The sequence below is a fragment of the Aulonocara sp. 'chitande type north' Nkhata Bay genome, linkage group LG11 (assembly GCF_057382095.1).
Source record: "Aulonocara sp. 'chitande type north' Nkhata Bay isolate Kocher_YH1m ecotype deep benthic linkage group LG11, A_spYH_male_GT1.1, whole genome shotgun sequence".
In the NCBI taxonomy this organism is placed as follows: domain Eukaryota; kingdom Metazoa; phylum Chordata; class Actinopteri; order Cichliformes; family Cichlidae; genus Aulonocara; species Aulonocara sp. 'chitande type north' Nkhata Bay.
Genome location: NC_141354.1, coordinates 33,264,597 through 33,278,121, shown reverse-complemented (window position 1 = coordinate 33,278,121; position 13,525 = coordinate 33,264,597). Strand labels below are relative to the sequence as shown.

The following is a 13,525-nucleotide window of genomic DNA, read 5'->3' as shown; positions in this document are numbered from 1 at the left end:
AAGTTAGAGACGAAGTACAAAGTAACAAATACAAGTAAAAATACTTTGTAATTGGGCTTAAGTAGAATTTTCAGGTATTTTTACTTGAGTATTTACTTTTTACTTTTACTCCCAAAATTTTGACACAAGTATCTACACTTTCTATTCCTTTATTTTCAAAACAGACTCGTTATTCAGGAACAGGAACGCTTCAATGCACTGCAGTGTTTTTTTTTTTCCTGTTGCTTTGTCCATATTTCTTAACTACATTGTTGCATAAATTCATGTGGACACTCAGATGATATGCTGGGGGGGATGTCTACTTGTTAAGTGCAGTAAGCTGCAGTGCATGAGGTCTTTTCCTTATTCATATGCTGCAGTGTAGTGCCACTAATAAGTTGTTGTTCTTGGTTGCTACAGTTTCTTATTAGTGCTATCCATGTTTAGCACATTTTCAGCTGAGTTCACAAACTCATGACTCACCATGTCTTGGATACCAAGTATTTTAGGGCTTCAGAAATAATCACAGTTGGCCAAAAAAGAGTTTGGTGTTGAAATTAAGGTCAGACTTAAGGTCACAACTTTCTCATAGCAAGTAATCCAAACCATGCAGTAACATAAAAAAGTAATAAAAAAAATATTTGCTGTGTTTCAACAGTTTTGTGTGTATTCATCACTGCTGAAAACTGAGTGCATCGAGCCATGTGTATCCGTTTGTACACTCTCTAAATCCTGCACCAGCTGAAAGCGCCACAGGTCTTTGCCCTTTTGTTGGAGGAGACTGTTGCCATAGCAAAGGCTCAGTTGTTACACTGCCTGTGGCAACAAGCAGTTTGCCTGGCAGGTCACCATGTGAGGCCACTGGCACCGCTCTGTGATGACTTTAAATGCCTTTCTCCAATAGCCTCCAACCAGCTGCACAGGTATATAGATAAATTAAAATCCTATGCTAGCTGCAAGTGTTTTGCAGTTAATTTTAGGCCACTACAAATCTGTGGTCACTACTAGCAGTAGGATTAGCATTTTTCATATGGCAGCTAGTGAAACTGTTTAGATGTTGACTCAAAATTTAAGGGAACTCTTCAACAATAGTCAGTAGTAGTCAACAATAGCCTAACCTGAAACACTCCTATTGCCAGCTATGCGGACCAAGGCCTTATTACGGTTGTATAAGGATCGGGCCACACACCCCATACTCCCGAAGCACCTGCTGCAGCACACGCTGAGAGACACGGTCGAATGCCTTCTCCAAGTCCACAAAACACATGTAGACTGGTTTGGCAAACTCCCATGCACCCTCAGGTATAGAAGGATAAAGAGCTGGTCCAGTGTTCCACGACCAGGATGAAAACCACATTGTTCTTCCTGTATCCGAGGTTCGACTAATGGACGGACCCTCTTCTCCAGCACCCTGGCATAGACTTTCCCAGGGAGGCTGTGGAGTGTTATAGCTGGAACACACCCTCCGGTCCTCCTTCTTAAAAATGGGAACCACCACCCCAGTCTGCCAATCCAGAGGTACCGCCCCTGATCTCCACGCAACATTGTAGAGACGTGTCGACCAAGACAACACAGGCTAACCAAGCCCGATAAGACTCCTCCTTTAGCCTGGTGGCTCCCTTCATCACCTTGCGATCGCAGCTCAGTGAAGCGGCTTTGGCAATGGAGGTGCAGGTCTGGTGATACGATTACAAAATTGATCATCAAATCACTGAATTGCTACCGTATTGCAGTGGAGGGGTTTGTGTGTCCCAGGGATCCAACGGGCTATGTTGTCTGGGGGCTTTTGCCCCTTGGTAGGGTCTCCCATGGCAAATTGGTCCTGGCTGAGGGACCAGACAAAGAGCAATTCAGAAGACCCCTGTGAGTAGAACATCAAGGGAACAGTTCACCCTGCTTGGGATAGGGTTACCGGAGCCCTGCCCTGGAACTAGGCCTGGGGAGGGTGCCTGAGGGCCGGGCCTTAGTCCATGAGGCCCGGCCAGGCACAGCCTGAAAAAGGGACATGGGCACATCTTCCTGCAGGCCCATCACCCGCAGGAGGCGCCATAGGAGTTGAGTGCATTGTGTGCCAGGCGGCAGCCAGGACCGGAGGCCTTGGCGGACCGATCCCCAGCTACCTAGTCTAGTGTACACTGTCTAAATATATTGATAATGCAAACCACATAATTGTCTATTAATAATTTGGTCATGCTGTTTTCACAGCTGACATTTGACTGCTGTATCTGCATGTTTAAAAGGGCATAAATGTTGTGCCTGTGTGTGCACTGTGTATGTGCCAATAAGTGTCTGTGAGTATCATAAAAAATGGAGAAGGGTAAAGAAGGCCAGCTGTTCACAGCACTACAGGAGCTGGTGGAGTGAAGGAGTGATACAAAGACTGCACCCTTCCCTTCCTCTCTTTCTCATCTTTTGTCTCCTCCCCCAAAGCCATTGTTTCACTATAGTCCTTTATCTGACTTTTACACACATGTAGTCAGTGATGTGGACTGAAAACTGCAATGTTGTTTGAAAGCATGACGTGATAGTGATGACTTGAGTCATGATTTAAACCACGATATACAGATGAGGATTTATTCTGGTTAAATTAATGATTCAGTTAACTCTGCATTAATTTTTATTGCTACAGTCATTCTAATGATTGAAATAGACCTGCAGCAGGTTAGGGTTATTAAGGACAGAAATGTCAGTGTACTAACAAGTAAAGTGAGCGTGCTGAGAAGATGGATGGAGTGCTTTGAGGCGCTGATGAATGAAGAAAATGAGGGAAAGTTAGTCAATTGGAAGGTGGCTGGCCTAAATAACTTGCCTGTGGAGGTATGAAGATGTGTAGGAGAGAGGACAGTGATGTGCAGGGGTGCAGTAACCACAGAGGGATACATCTGAGGAGGCATACCTTGAAGATATGGGGAAGAGTTGCGGGAGCTAGGTTAAGAGGAGACGTGATGGTCAGTAAGTAGCAGTATGGTTTCATGCAGAGACAGAGTCAGTGTTTGCTTTGAGAGTGATACTGGGGAAGTATAGACAAGGTCAGAAGAAGCATCACTGTGTCTTCTAGAGAAAGCCTATAATAAACTGTCAAGAGAGGAACTGCGGTACTGCAAGTTTGCGGTAGGGGTGACTGATTGGGTTCAAGGTGGCCATGAGATCATCAGGTGTCAGCTCTTAGGCCCTTCTTATTTGGTGATGGACAGGTTAACAAATAAGGCCAGACAGGAGTCTCTGTGGACTATGTTGTTTGCAACAACATAAGTGAGAGCAGGGAGCAGGTGGACAAGAGTCTGGAGAGGTAATATATGTAGCAAAGACGATGCAAAGAATTGAGGTATTGAAGGTGGACGAGTTTCCATACCTTGGGTCAACCATCCAAAACAACAGACAGTGTTTAACGGAGGAAAGAAGAGAGTGAAGGCAGGGTGACGTGGGTGAAGATGAGTGTCGGGGTAATTTGTGACAGACGGACAGAAGAATGAAAGCTGATGTTTACAGACATGACAGTGGTGTACAGTGACGTTTACAGAAGGGCAAACAGAGATTCAGCAGTGTCATTGAGTTTCATGGGGCCCTGTTTTGAGACCAATAACCTTTGCTCCATACATCCGTCCCTTAAGTAACGTTATAAAAAAACGCAAAACCTAAATTTTTATTGCTATTTAAAGAGGTATATTTATCTGTGAAGCCAGATGATAAAGAGCAGTTAAACTACAGGCATGTTTAAAAGACATACAGGCCTGGGTGACCTGTAGTTTCCTACTTCTAAATTCAAACAAAACTGAAATTTTCGTACTTGGCCCTTGAAGAAACAATGTGTCTAACCAGATACTGACTTGGATGGCATTACCCTCGTCCCTAGCAGCACTGTGGGGACTCTTGGAATCATTTAGAATTCATTATTATTGGGTTGTTCTGTAAGTTCCCTTAAAAGCTTTCAGTTTGTCCAAAACACTGCAGCGAGAGCACTGACAGGGAAGGGGGAGATAATATTTCTCCCATATTTTGACTTGTCTTTATTGGCTTCCTCTAAAATCTAAATTTCAACTTAAAATCCTTCTACTCACCACAAAACATTGTATAACCATGTCCCATCATATTGTTAAGACCTCATAGTATTATATTAGATGTCATATTAGCACCTATCTTATCAATTGAACACTTTGCTCTCAGATTGCAATCTTATTTTTTTCCTAGAGTTTCCAAAAGTAGAATGGGAGACAAAGCCTTCAGATGTCAGAGTTTAGCTAGGGCTAGATCAGGTGACCCTTAAGCCTCCCTTAGTTAAGCTTCTGTAACTTCTGGCCTGCTGTGGAACTTCCTGTGATCCACAGCATTTCTTCTTCCAACACTGACCTCATTGGATTTTACAATTCAGTTCAATTCAAGTTTATTTATATAGCACCAAATCACAACAACAGTTGCCTCAACAGTCGCTTTACATTGTAAGGTAGACCCTACAATAATACATACAGAGAAAACCCAACAATCACAGAAAGGGGGATTTTTTACTCTAAACTCAATAAGAGTTTAAATTGCACATTAGATTTTGATTGGCTTTTGTCTAAGTTAACAGTTTAAATGAATTTATATTACATACAACTGGCATGCCACTGTCATGGAATGGGCCCCAGTCCTCTCGTGACTCAAACAAACAGCCGCATGGATTTTCTTATCATTTCTACCTAATTGTGTTATAGTTCTTAGTGGGTCTTATTAACTAATGAAAACAAATTATTTAAATCTAGCTTAGATTTGGTTGGTTCTTTTTCTTCTCTGCCACCTCTCTGTACTTTCTGGCAAGCGTGTCTCTCTCACTCTGGAACTACTCGATCTGTGGTGACTGGTCCCACCAACCTGCCAAGTATTTGTTATGCTGTTTGCCATCTCTCTACATTCTTTTCTCTATCCTCGCTTTTTCCTAACCTTTAGTCAGAGCACATGGCTGTTCTCACTGAGCCTGGTTCTGCTGGAGGTTTTTTCCTGATAAATCGGTTGATATTTATGCCCAGGTGTCAAGTATTTCCTTACAGGAGATTGTTGGCTTCTCTATAAAGTTTTTTAAGGTAAGTGAGATTCGTGTTTATTTTTTATTAATTTGCAGTACATAATTCAAATTTAACTGAAATGAATGAGTGTATGTGGCTACAAATGAAACATCTGTTGAATGATCATGACAAGGACAGAAGTGATGTACATTAAATTTTAATTTCCGCAGAGCTTCCAAGTTCCTGTGTTCACCACAAATGTAACATCTTTTCACTGAGATAGATTTAGTTTTGTCAGGTGTTTAGAGCATGTTGGACATGAATCAGGTGGATTTCCTGTAGAAGAAACCTGTTGTATTCTCTCCCTGTGAAGCAAATCCACTCAATACTGCACCTGAAGCTTGTACTATGAAGCTGGATTTGAGCTTATCTGAATAACTTCAGGGTTAACTCTGAGTTGTCGGTATGATGAAGGGAATTCCATCACCATGGTAACTTGTTCAGCTGAGCTGATCTAACGTGCTCCGAAGCAGGCCATGTTTGAGATCAACAGATATGAAATAGCCGCTTACTGACAGTCAGTTCACAGGAAAACAGTGCCACCATTCCTGGAAGATGCCTCAGACCTCTGTGCAAAGATGACTTTTAAAGATGCTGCGAACACTACATGTTTTTTGTAGCTAGACTGGTAAACCTTGGGTTGAGCTATCGAGTTGCTAATCACCTTTGTGTGACCCCTTACCCAAGTGAGGGCAATCTGAACCCCTAACCCACATCTGAAAAATGGTCATATGACTCATTTGACCATTTTAGCACTTTGACATGACCCTGACTCATTTCAAATGAGTCAGGGTCATGTCAAAGTGCCAAAATTGCTAACATAGGTTAGCTGTGTCCATAAACTATGCAGCTACATCACACAGACGGCCTCTAATGAGTGCTACGTGCTTATAAAACACATTTTCATTCACCAAAACTGCAGCACAAACTTCTTGGATGTTTTTTCCTCACAGCAATATTTATCAGATAATCCTATGAAAATGCTCCAAAAGGCAACAAAACAATAAACATTCGTGAGAAGTGGCAATACTAAATGTCAGGTTGGAATTAGAAGGAGTAAAATTTATCCCACATGGGGAGAGATGATCCAAGTTTTTTTGACAGGAATGATTTCAAGATATTTATACGAAGAATAAGTGAATGAAAATGTGAAGATGGGTGAGAGCCTCCATCTGGAGATAGACATTGCTGCTGTAGTCTACAAACAGGAAACAAACGGGAAATGTTTGAAATGCTCTGTTTGTTTTTTGAACCACGCTGTTCTGCTAAAAATAAAGTATCAAAAGATACAGCACACAACAAATTATTGTTAGGTTTCAAGTACTGTGTAATCATAACAATACTTTAATACGTGGTAAATTTGGGACTTTATTACATAAGCCTTTTTAAAATGTATCTATCTGGCTGAGGGTCTTTTGCGGTGGTCTGTTGGTGCAGCACATTCTATCTTGGGATGCTCAATGGATATAACGGAGGTGTGGGGAGAGAGAAGAGCTCTCTCTCTGTCTTCACTGAGGAAGAAAGCCTCCCTCCCCCTGCATGAAACTCTGACAGCACTGGACAGCTCCTTCAGTGACCGGATGCTCCACATACAGAGTTCAAAGGAGCAACGCTGCACGTCTTTTCCTCCCGCTGCTGTCAGATTGTTCAAACACTGTTCCCTAAACCCTCCTGAAATATGTACACTATTTGTTTGTGTTTTAATGTGTAATAAAAACAGTCACACTGTAGCATTTATGTTTTTAATGTGTGAAACTCATGCAAATGAAATCTGTAAGTATATCAAACACAGTAATTATTCCCCATCTTTTTGGACCACAAATGTTTTTTTTTAGGATATAGGCAAGAAAATGAATGAGCATCAACTCTAAAAAGACTGACTTACAAAATCTGTAACAATAAGTCAGGAAACAGCATCTTATTTTCACATGTATGCCAAGCAGCATTCTCCTGGTTTCAAAACCAGATTCTGCTCTCGTCACCCTTTGTCAAAGTAACCTAATGAGACTGGATATAATTTACGCTGCGTGTATGGAGATATAGGTCATACAATAACCCCAGGTCTGCAATTACTTACAAGACTGCTGTGGCGTTTGTTTCAGGAAGCTCCAGTTGTTTGGAACACCACCAGTGAGCAATTTGCTTTATGGGTCACAACTACATCTACCTTGTGCAGATGCTGACTTAAACTGGCAGGGTACGTGTCCCCTCACAAAGCCCCAGCACAGTTATTTTCATACATGTCCTAAAATGATTTCTGTCTTTATTATTATGGGCCAGAATAATGCACCAGCCAGTCATCCAAAAGTGTATATTTTCCTCTTTTATTTCAAAATTTTGAGGATGTTGTTCTTGGCTGGAACTTCTAGATAAGGAAATGACACTGCAGCAGGGAAATGTGAAACTCGTTGGTTGTTCAACTTTATTAGAAATGATTTTCATTATTCTGCTTGCACTGTGACAACAGAGCAAGTGGAGGATGGAGGAAAACAAGAGTAGGTGATGAAGAATGTAATGCTCAGGATGCCATATCATTTATTATTCCATCAGAGGTGCTGAGCCGGGGGGGATGGGGGTGGGGTGGAGGCTTCTTTTGTTTCAGGGGTTGACCGAGAGATTAAATGGGCCTAATCTGTGTGTTGATGAGCACCGTTTCCTGTTTAATAACACAGAAGCGCCCGGACTATCATAACAACAGCACGTGACCCTGATACGTACACGATAGTAGAAAGCATTGACCCTAAAACAGTGGGAAATGCCACACGTCCAGACAGAATTAGGCTGATGTTCATGTGTAGTTCCTAATCTGTGTGCTTGTTTACAGTGAACATGAAGGTTATCCCGTTGTAACAGAAGACATCAGACCTTACTATCGATACACATTTTGTTTGCAGCTGCCAAAGAAACTGTGTTGGAGTTTCTGTGATACCAGTTCTTGTACATTTGAAGACTTTTAATTATGTAAACAAGTAGCCTGTTGACTAGAAATTCAACAACAATTTTAGCGATCAATTAAACTTTCATGAATAGCTGGGTTTCCGACTGATGCAAACAGGAAATTTGAGTCACCACCATTTAAGATTTTTAATTTAAAAATATTAAATTATATTTTTAATCCTAATTTAATGAACATTCTCCTTTCACAGCAGATTTATGACATTACGCTTTATGAAATTGCCATGTTTACTTGTGCGACTTTATCTCAGTGCTGTTTCTACACACCGATTTAAATGATGCATACAATACATTGAGGACATTTTGAGTGCCCAGAATAAGAATCCTTTTATCTTATTGACTTTTTGTTCCTCAAGTGCTATCATGAGGTCGATCATTTGCTGTTTTGATTCAATTATCAAAACAACTCTTGGAAAGATTTCCACGAGATCTGGTGCCCAACAGCCAGCTGAAAGTCACGGCAAACCATGAAATAGTCACCAAACTCTGGTTTCTTGCTGTAGGGCCTTCTGTGGAATTTGTTCTATTGTAACCCTTGTGTTGTCCTCGGGTCAAAAATGGTCCCTAGGCGAATGGCAAACAAGTATATGGGAATCCCGAGGACAACAGTGCTGTGCTCCAGTTTCCTCAATAAGAAAAATTAAACAAATAAGGAAAATGAAGCAGTACTCATCAGAGCAGCATAACACCTAATCCTTTTTGTTTCATACTATTACTTACCTCTCTATTAATTAATTACTTGACCTACATCTGCCAAAATGTGAATCTCTTCATTGTTGGTAACTTAAGGTTACCTCTTCACAATGTGGAGAAAACAAAAATCTGTGAAATGTAACTCTTTAGTTTTTCTACTTTGAGATTTGGTCCTGATTAGGATTCATTCTAACTCTAATGCTACATATTCACCATAGGCCATATCTGATATGTTATCCTGCTAAACTATGGGCATGATACCCATGAAACACCAGCATGCTTAGACTGTTAGCGTGGAAATCTTGCTTTGCACACCTTAGTTCTCCTTTATTGCATCTTCCAAAATCATTAGTTTATAAAAATGATGAATTTTGGACCAATAATTCAGCCTGCCAACTGACAACATTAATGCAAACAGCTGAATGAGATGAAGAAAACACTGGTGAAAAGGCAAATAAACCAGTTTATTAGACTTGGGAGATATCTCGTTTTGGTGAAAGATTGTTCTGAAATGCACCAGAAATGAATTTTCATACCAGATAGGGCAACTTTTGTTATTTCTTCTCTGTCCAGCATTGCTGTCAGTGGCATCACACAGTGGAATAGATAAAGCAGTCGCCCAGAAAATCAGATGAAAGCTGAAATGAACAGAAAGGTCAGCAGTGTGGATGCATTATTGTTGTGGTCATGAGTACACTGAAGCTTCTGTGGGTCATTGCAGGAGGTGGAAGGAGAGAGGGAGATGAAGAGTATTTTGGTTGAGGATAGGTCTTTGTTACATGCTGGATCTGTAATATTTTATATTATTTAAATCAAAGCTGCCAAGTTGTCCTTGTGACCCACTTTTCACAATTCACTGCACACATTTTCTATTCTGCTAAACATTTAGTAAAAAATCCAAAATCTGCCATTGCTGCTGCTTTCAAATGCACAGATGCACATAAGCAGCCAAGTAGTGTTACAAGAACACACACATATATGTATAAATATAAATACACATGCACACCCAAGCACAAAACACCTCCTGTTGCCCAGCCTCGTTCTCTTCCTTTATGCTGTTTTTGTGTGGAAGAATGCCCACGACCCCCACCACGATCATTACCCCCAAGGCCCTTGGGCATTCATCACCATGTGCATCCCCCTCTTTTCACCGCAGACACCCCCATCCCTCCTCTAGGCCTACTCCCCCTCTTTTGTTTGAGTCTCTGAGTCACACCATCAAACAAAGCTAGTTGTTTTGACTGCACTACACTTTTTTTTTAACATGATCTCAAACTACCTCATTCTCTCTGAGACGCATATGCAGTGAACAAAGGAAAGTAAAGCTCCTTCGATAGTGACTGATCTCCTTCGTCGGAAAAAAAGTGGCCAGAGTGAAGAGTGCACTTCTATTGAGATCCAGCATGATCAGATGAATAGCAAATGATCGCAACCTGTGGGAAAGGGTTGGAAGGAGGGTGGAGGTGATGAAAAGTTTAGAAAAAGAAAAGTGGGAATGGAAGAGTGATGGATGAGGAAAACTTTGACTCTCGGGGAAGAAGTGAGAAGTCTTGGGATGCAGGTGGAAAATCGAAGAAAATGTTTATTGAAGGAAAAGGAGGCTTTGACTTAATCAGTGAAGAAGAGGAGGGAAACTTTCTTAAAGAATGAGAATAAAAGGTTTTAACAAGAATGGGAAAGGTTTTTGGAAAAATGAAGAATGAGATATATTCTGCAATAAATACATGAATTAATGTATGTATAATGAGTCAGAGGAAGAAGGACAAAAAACAAAGGCATTAAAAAGAGGGGGTGATGAAGAGAGGTGAATGAAACAGTATGGAAAGAATAAACCATCAACAATGGGAAGACAACATTCCATGTTGACCTTAAAAAAGAGTGAAATGAGGTGGAAAAGTTGGGAGAGGAAGAAAAGAGTCACCCAGAAAAGGATTCACTTGTTTTTAGAAAAAAAGGGGAAAGGGCAAGTGCCTTAGGATGAGGAACTAGAGAAAAAAGAGTTCAAAATAAATGAGGGAAAGGAGGAGGGAATGTGTTTTGAGAGAGGATGGATTTAGAAAGAATAGAGACAAAGACAAGAATTTTGAAGAAGAGGAAGCTATATATATAAAAAGCTTGAGGAAAGTGTAGTCCATCAGATTTATGTGGTCTGTGGGAGATTCAGCAGTACTGGGAATGGTTGGCGTGCTAGTGGGAGATGCTTAGGCAACAAAAGACCAGCATCAGGTGTAGTAGGCCTCTTTGCTCAGTGAAGGAGACTGAATCAGTCATCCAAGCTAAATGTGTGCAGTAAATGTACCATCAGTTAGTGAGTTACTACAGCTGATTAGCTGATAACTTGGGGATGGATGCTTCCCCTAGATGTCAAAGCACTTCTTTAGGAATCATAAACTAAACCTGTAGCTGCCTGGGCTGTGCGAACTTCAATTTATGTCAAGCACAGATTATTATCCATAGCGTTTTAACTGTTTTGAACTTTTACCATACATCTTGCTCTGTTCTGTTTGTGTTTTAAGATTTTTTTTTGACTTAGTGAGGAGGAAAATAATGCCTGAGAAAATTGTAAGGATGGCAGCAATAATGGGCAAAAGTAGAGGTTTAGGGTCTGGAAAGGGGGCGAAATGGAATATGAGGGAAGGAAGAATATTGTAGGAGATGTATACATGGGGGGAGACAAAATGTTTTATGGATAAGCAAGATGGATAAAAGGGCTTTGGCGATAGAAAAAGTCGGGGAAAGTTTTAGGAAACCGGAGGATGAGGGGAGTAGGAGTAGGGAGACTTCAAGGGGAAATGAACGAGGGAGGGAAGGGAGGAGGGATGAGGATGGGGGCGTAGGGAAGAAGAGGAGGGGGGCATCACCGGCCCTTTTTTCTCCTCCCCAGATGATGAGAAGGCTGCCGAGCGCACTGCACACCGCCGTACGTTTGTTCCCTTCTCAGTCACAAAGTGCCCAAAGCACCAATCCGTTCCGAGCTAAACCGAGCCACGGCGTGCGTCTACTCCCCCAAAAGTAACCCCCGCCTCCACCACCACCACCACCAACACCCCACCACCGCCGTCTCCGACCGCCGCTTTTTGGCGATGGAGCCGTAACCAGCCTCACTGCGTTGAACAAGCGAGTGAAAGAACGGAGCAGATACGCGGAGACAGCTGAGACCAAGCGGCTATGGAGGAGAAGCGCGGGGAGGCTTGAGTCTAGACCGCACGCAAATCAGCAGCTCCACTTGTCCGGATTACTTTTTGCAACCTCCACCGAACTCTCTTGTTATTAAAATTATAACAAAAAGGAATCTCTCTTCTTTCGTCTGACCATCAAAGCCTATCACTCTACAGCAAGGATGCAGGAGAAGCAAGCGATCTTTTGCACGGGATGCTGGAGACTAACGCTGCTGTCGTGCGTCCTGGCTCTGCACTTGATCCCGTTGTCTGTCCGCGGTAAGAAACTGCCCTTCACTGTCCAGTTTAATCACCTCAAAATGTTTTATTCCTTGATTTTTCTTTTTTTTCCTTTCTTCCTTTCTTTTTTTTTTGTTAAATTTCTTGCTGCTGCAGCAAGTCAGGGTACCTTAACACACTCCCACAGGGCAGCCAGAAAGGAGGTCAGTGAGGCTCTGATTGTAGGTTAGGCAACACTTCACACTCAATAGACTACAGTTGGGTGCCATATTAATAACGTTTTATTGGTCATTTTCTAATCAATGCAATCTGAAATAAATCTGATTTCGGAGGATGCGTCGTCGAAAATGGGCTATATGTTAAATAAATATATACATTTTATTGACAGTAAAACAGCTGTCACCTGGACATCACGCTGTAGGGCTTCCTGTGCAATTTCGTGTGAATCTTTACATTTTAGGAGAGAAAATGTCCTGATTAGGTCACGGAAAGCTCACCATTGAACACAGGTCCCAGTGGGGATGTCATGGAGATGCTACGAGAAACAAAAATGGCATAAAGCAAAATCAGGTCAGGATAAACGCACGAGACGGCAATTTAAGTCCTCGTGAATATATTATGGAAACACCAGAGGAGGCAACAACTGGGTCAATTTAAACCCATACGGACACGGCGCAAGAGGGGGTGTTAAGACATAAGTTAAAATATTACCGTGAGTCTGTGGAAGGGCTTATATGGGGATGTCATAGAAGTATACGACTATATGTTCTCAGTGTTCAGTGTTGCAAGCAATGTAAGTCATTATGCAGCAGGGGAGGGTTTAAAAACCGTTTAACTGGCTCCAGCATTAAAGACATGCCGATGCACCGACACGGCGGCATTTTGGACGTCAGTCACCGACAAATCAACTCAGTAAATCATCACTTTGAGCACTGCGGGCACACATTAAGCAGCAGCAGGAACATTTTTGGGAGAATTTAGAGATTTGTGGCAGTGACAGCGTCCAGTCGATGCAGTAAACCGGTTCCCTGGAGGCGCACTGGCACTACAGCGACACAAAGGCGAGGATTAGGGCCGGGGGGGACCTGATGAATAATTCATGAAGGGATCTGAACGGACATTCTGATACACAGAGAGGAAGGGGAAAAAACATTAAAAAAGACAAGAAAGCTCTCTGCCTCTGCCTGTGTGTGTGTGTGTGTGTGTGTGTCTTTGTCTGAGATTCATTGCGCACGGCCGAGCTACATTGCTGTCAGATTAATAATGCAGGAGCGTGCACGAGATGGAATCAGTCTGGCGTTATAATCTAATATAATCTGGCTGATTCCTTTCATAACGCTCGCTGAAATTCATGGAGTGTGATTGTGAGGTTAAAGCCACATATTTTATTGTCCGCCTGTTTAATACTGAGCAAAATCCATAAATGTGTCTGGAAGCTTTCTACACATTCAGCAGCAGCCG

General features: G+C 42.0%; 1 protein-coding gene across 8 annotated transcripts in view; it reads left to right on the top strand.

Annotated features, from left to right (window-relative positions):
- The first annotated feature begins 11,548 nt into the window (after positions 1–11,548).
- The window catches only part of cspg5a (chondroitin sulfate proteoglycan 5a), a 59,934-nt gene continuing 57,957 nt past the window's right edge, over positions 11,549–13,525 (top strand). For 3 of the 8 annotated variants that reach the window (XM_086312242.1, XM_086312240.1, XM_086312238.1), the window contains exon 1: positions 11,550–12,103. In XM_086312242.1, the coding sequence (XP_086168368.1) occupies positions 12,007–12,103 (97 nt within the window). In that variant the 5' untranslated portion in view covers positions 11,550–12,006. Of the gene's footprint in view, positions 12,104–13,525 lie in introns of all 8 variants that reach the window. The other 5 variants (XM_086312243.1, XM_086312241.1, XM_086312239.1 and 2 more) reach the window with 2 other exon arrangements.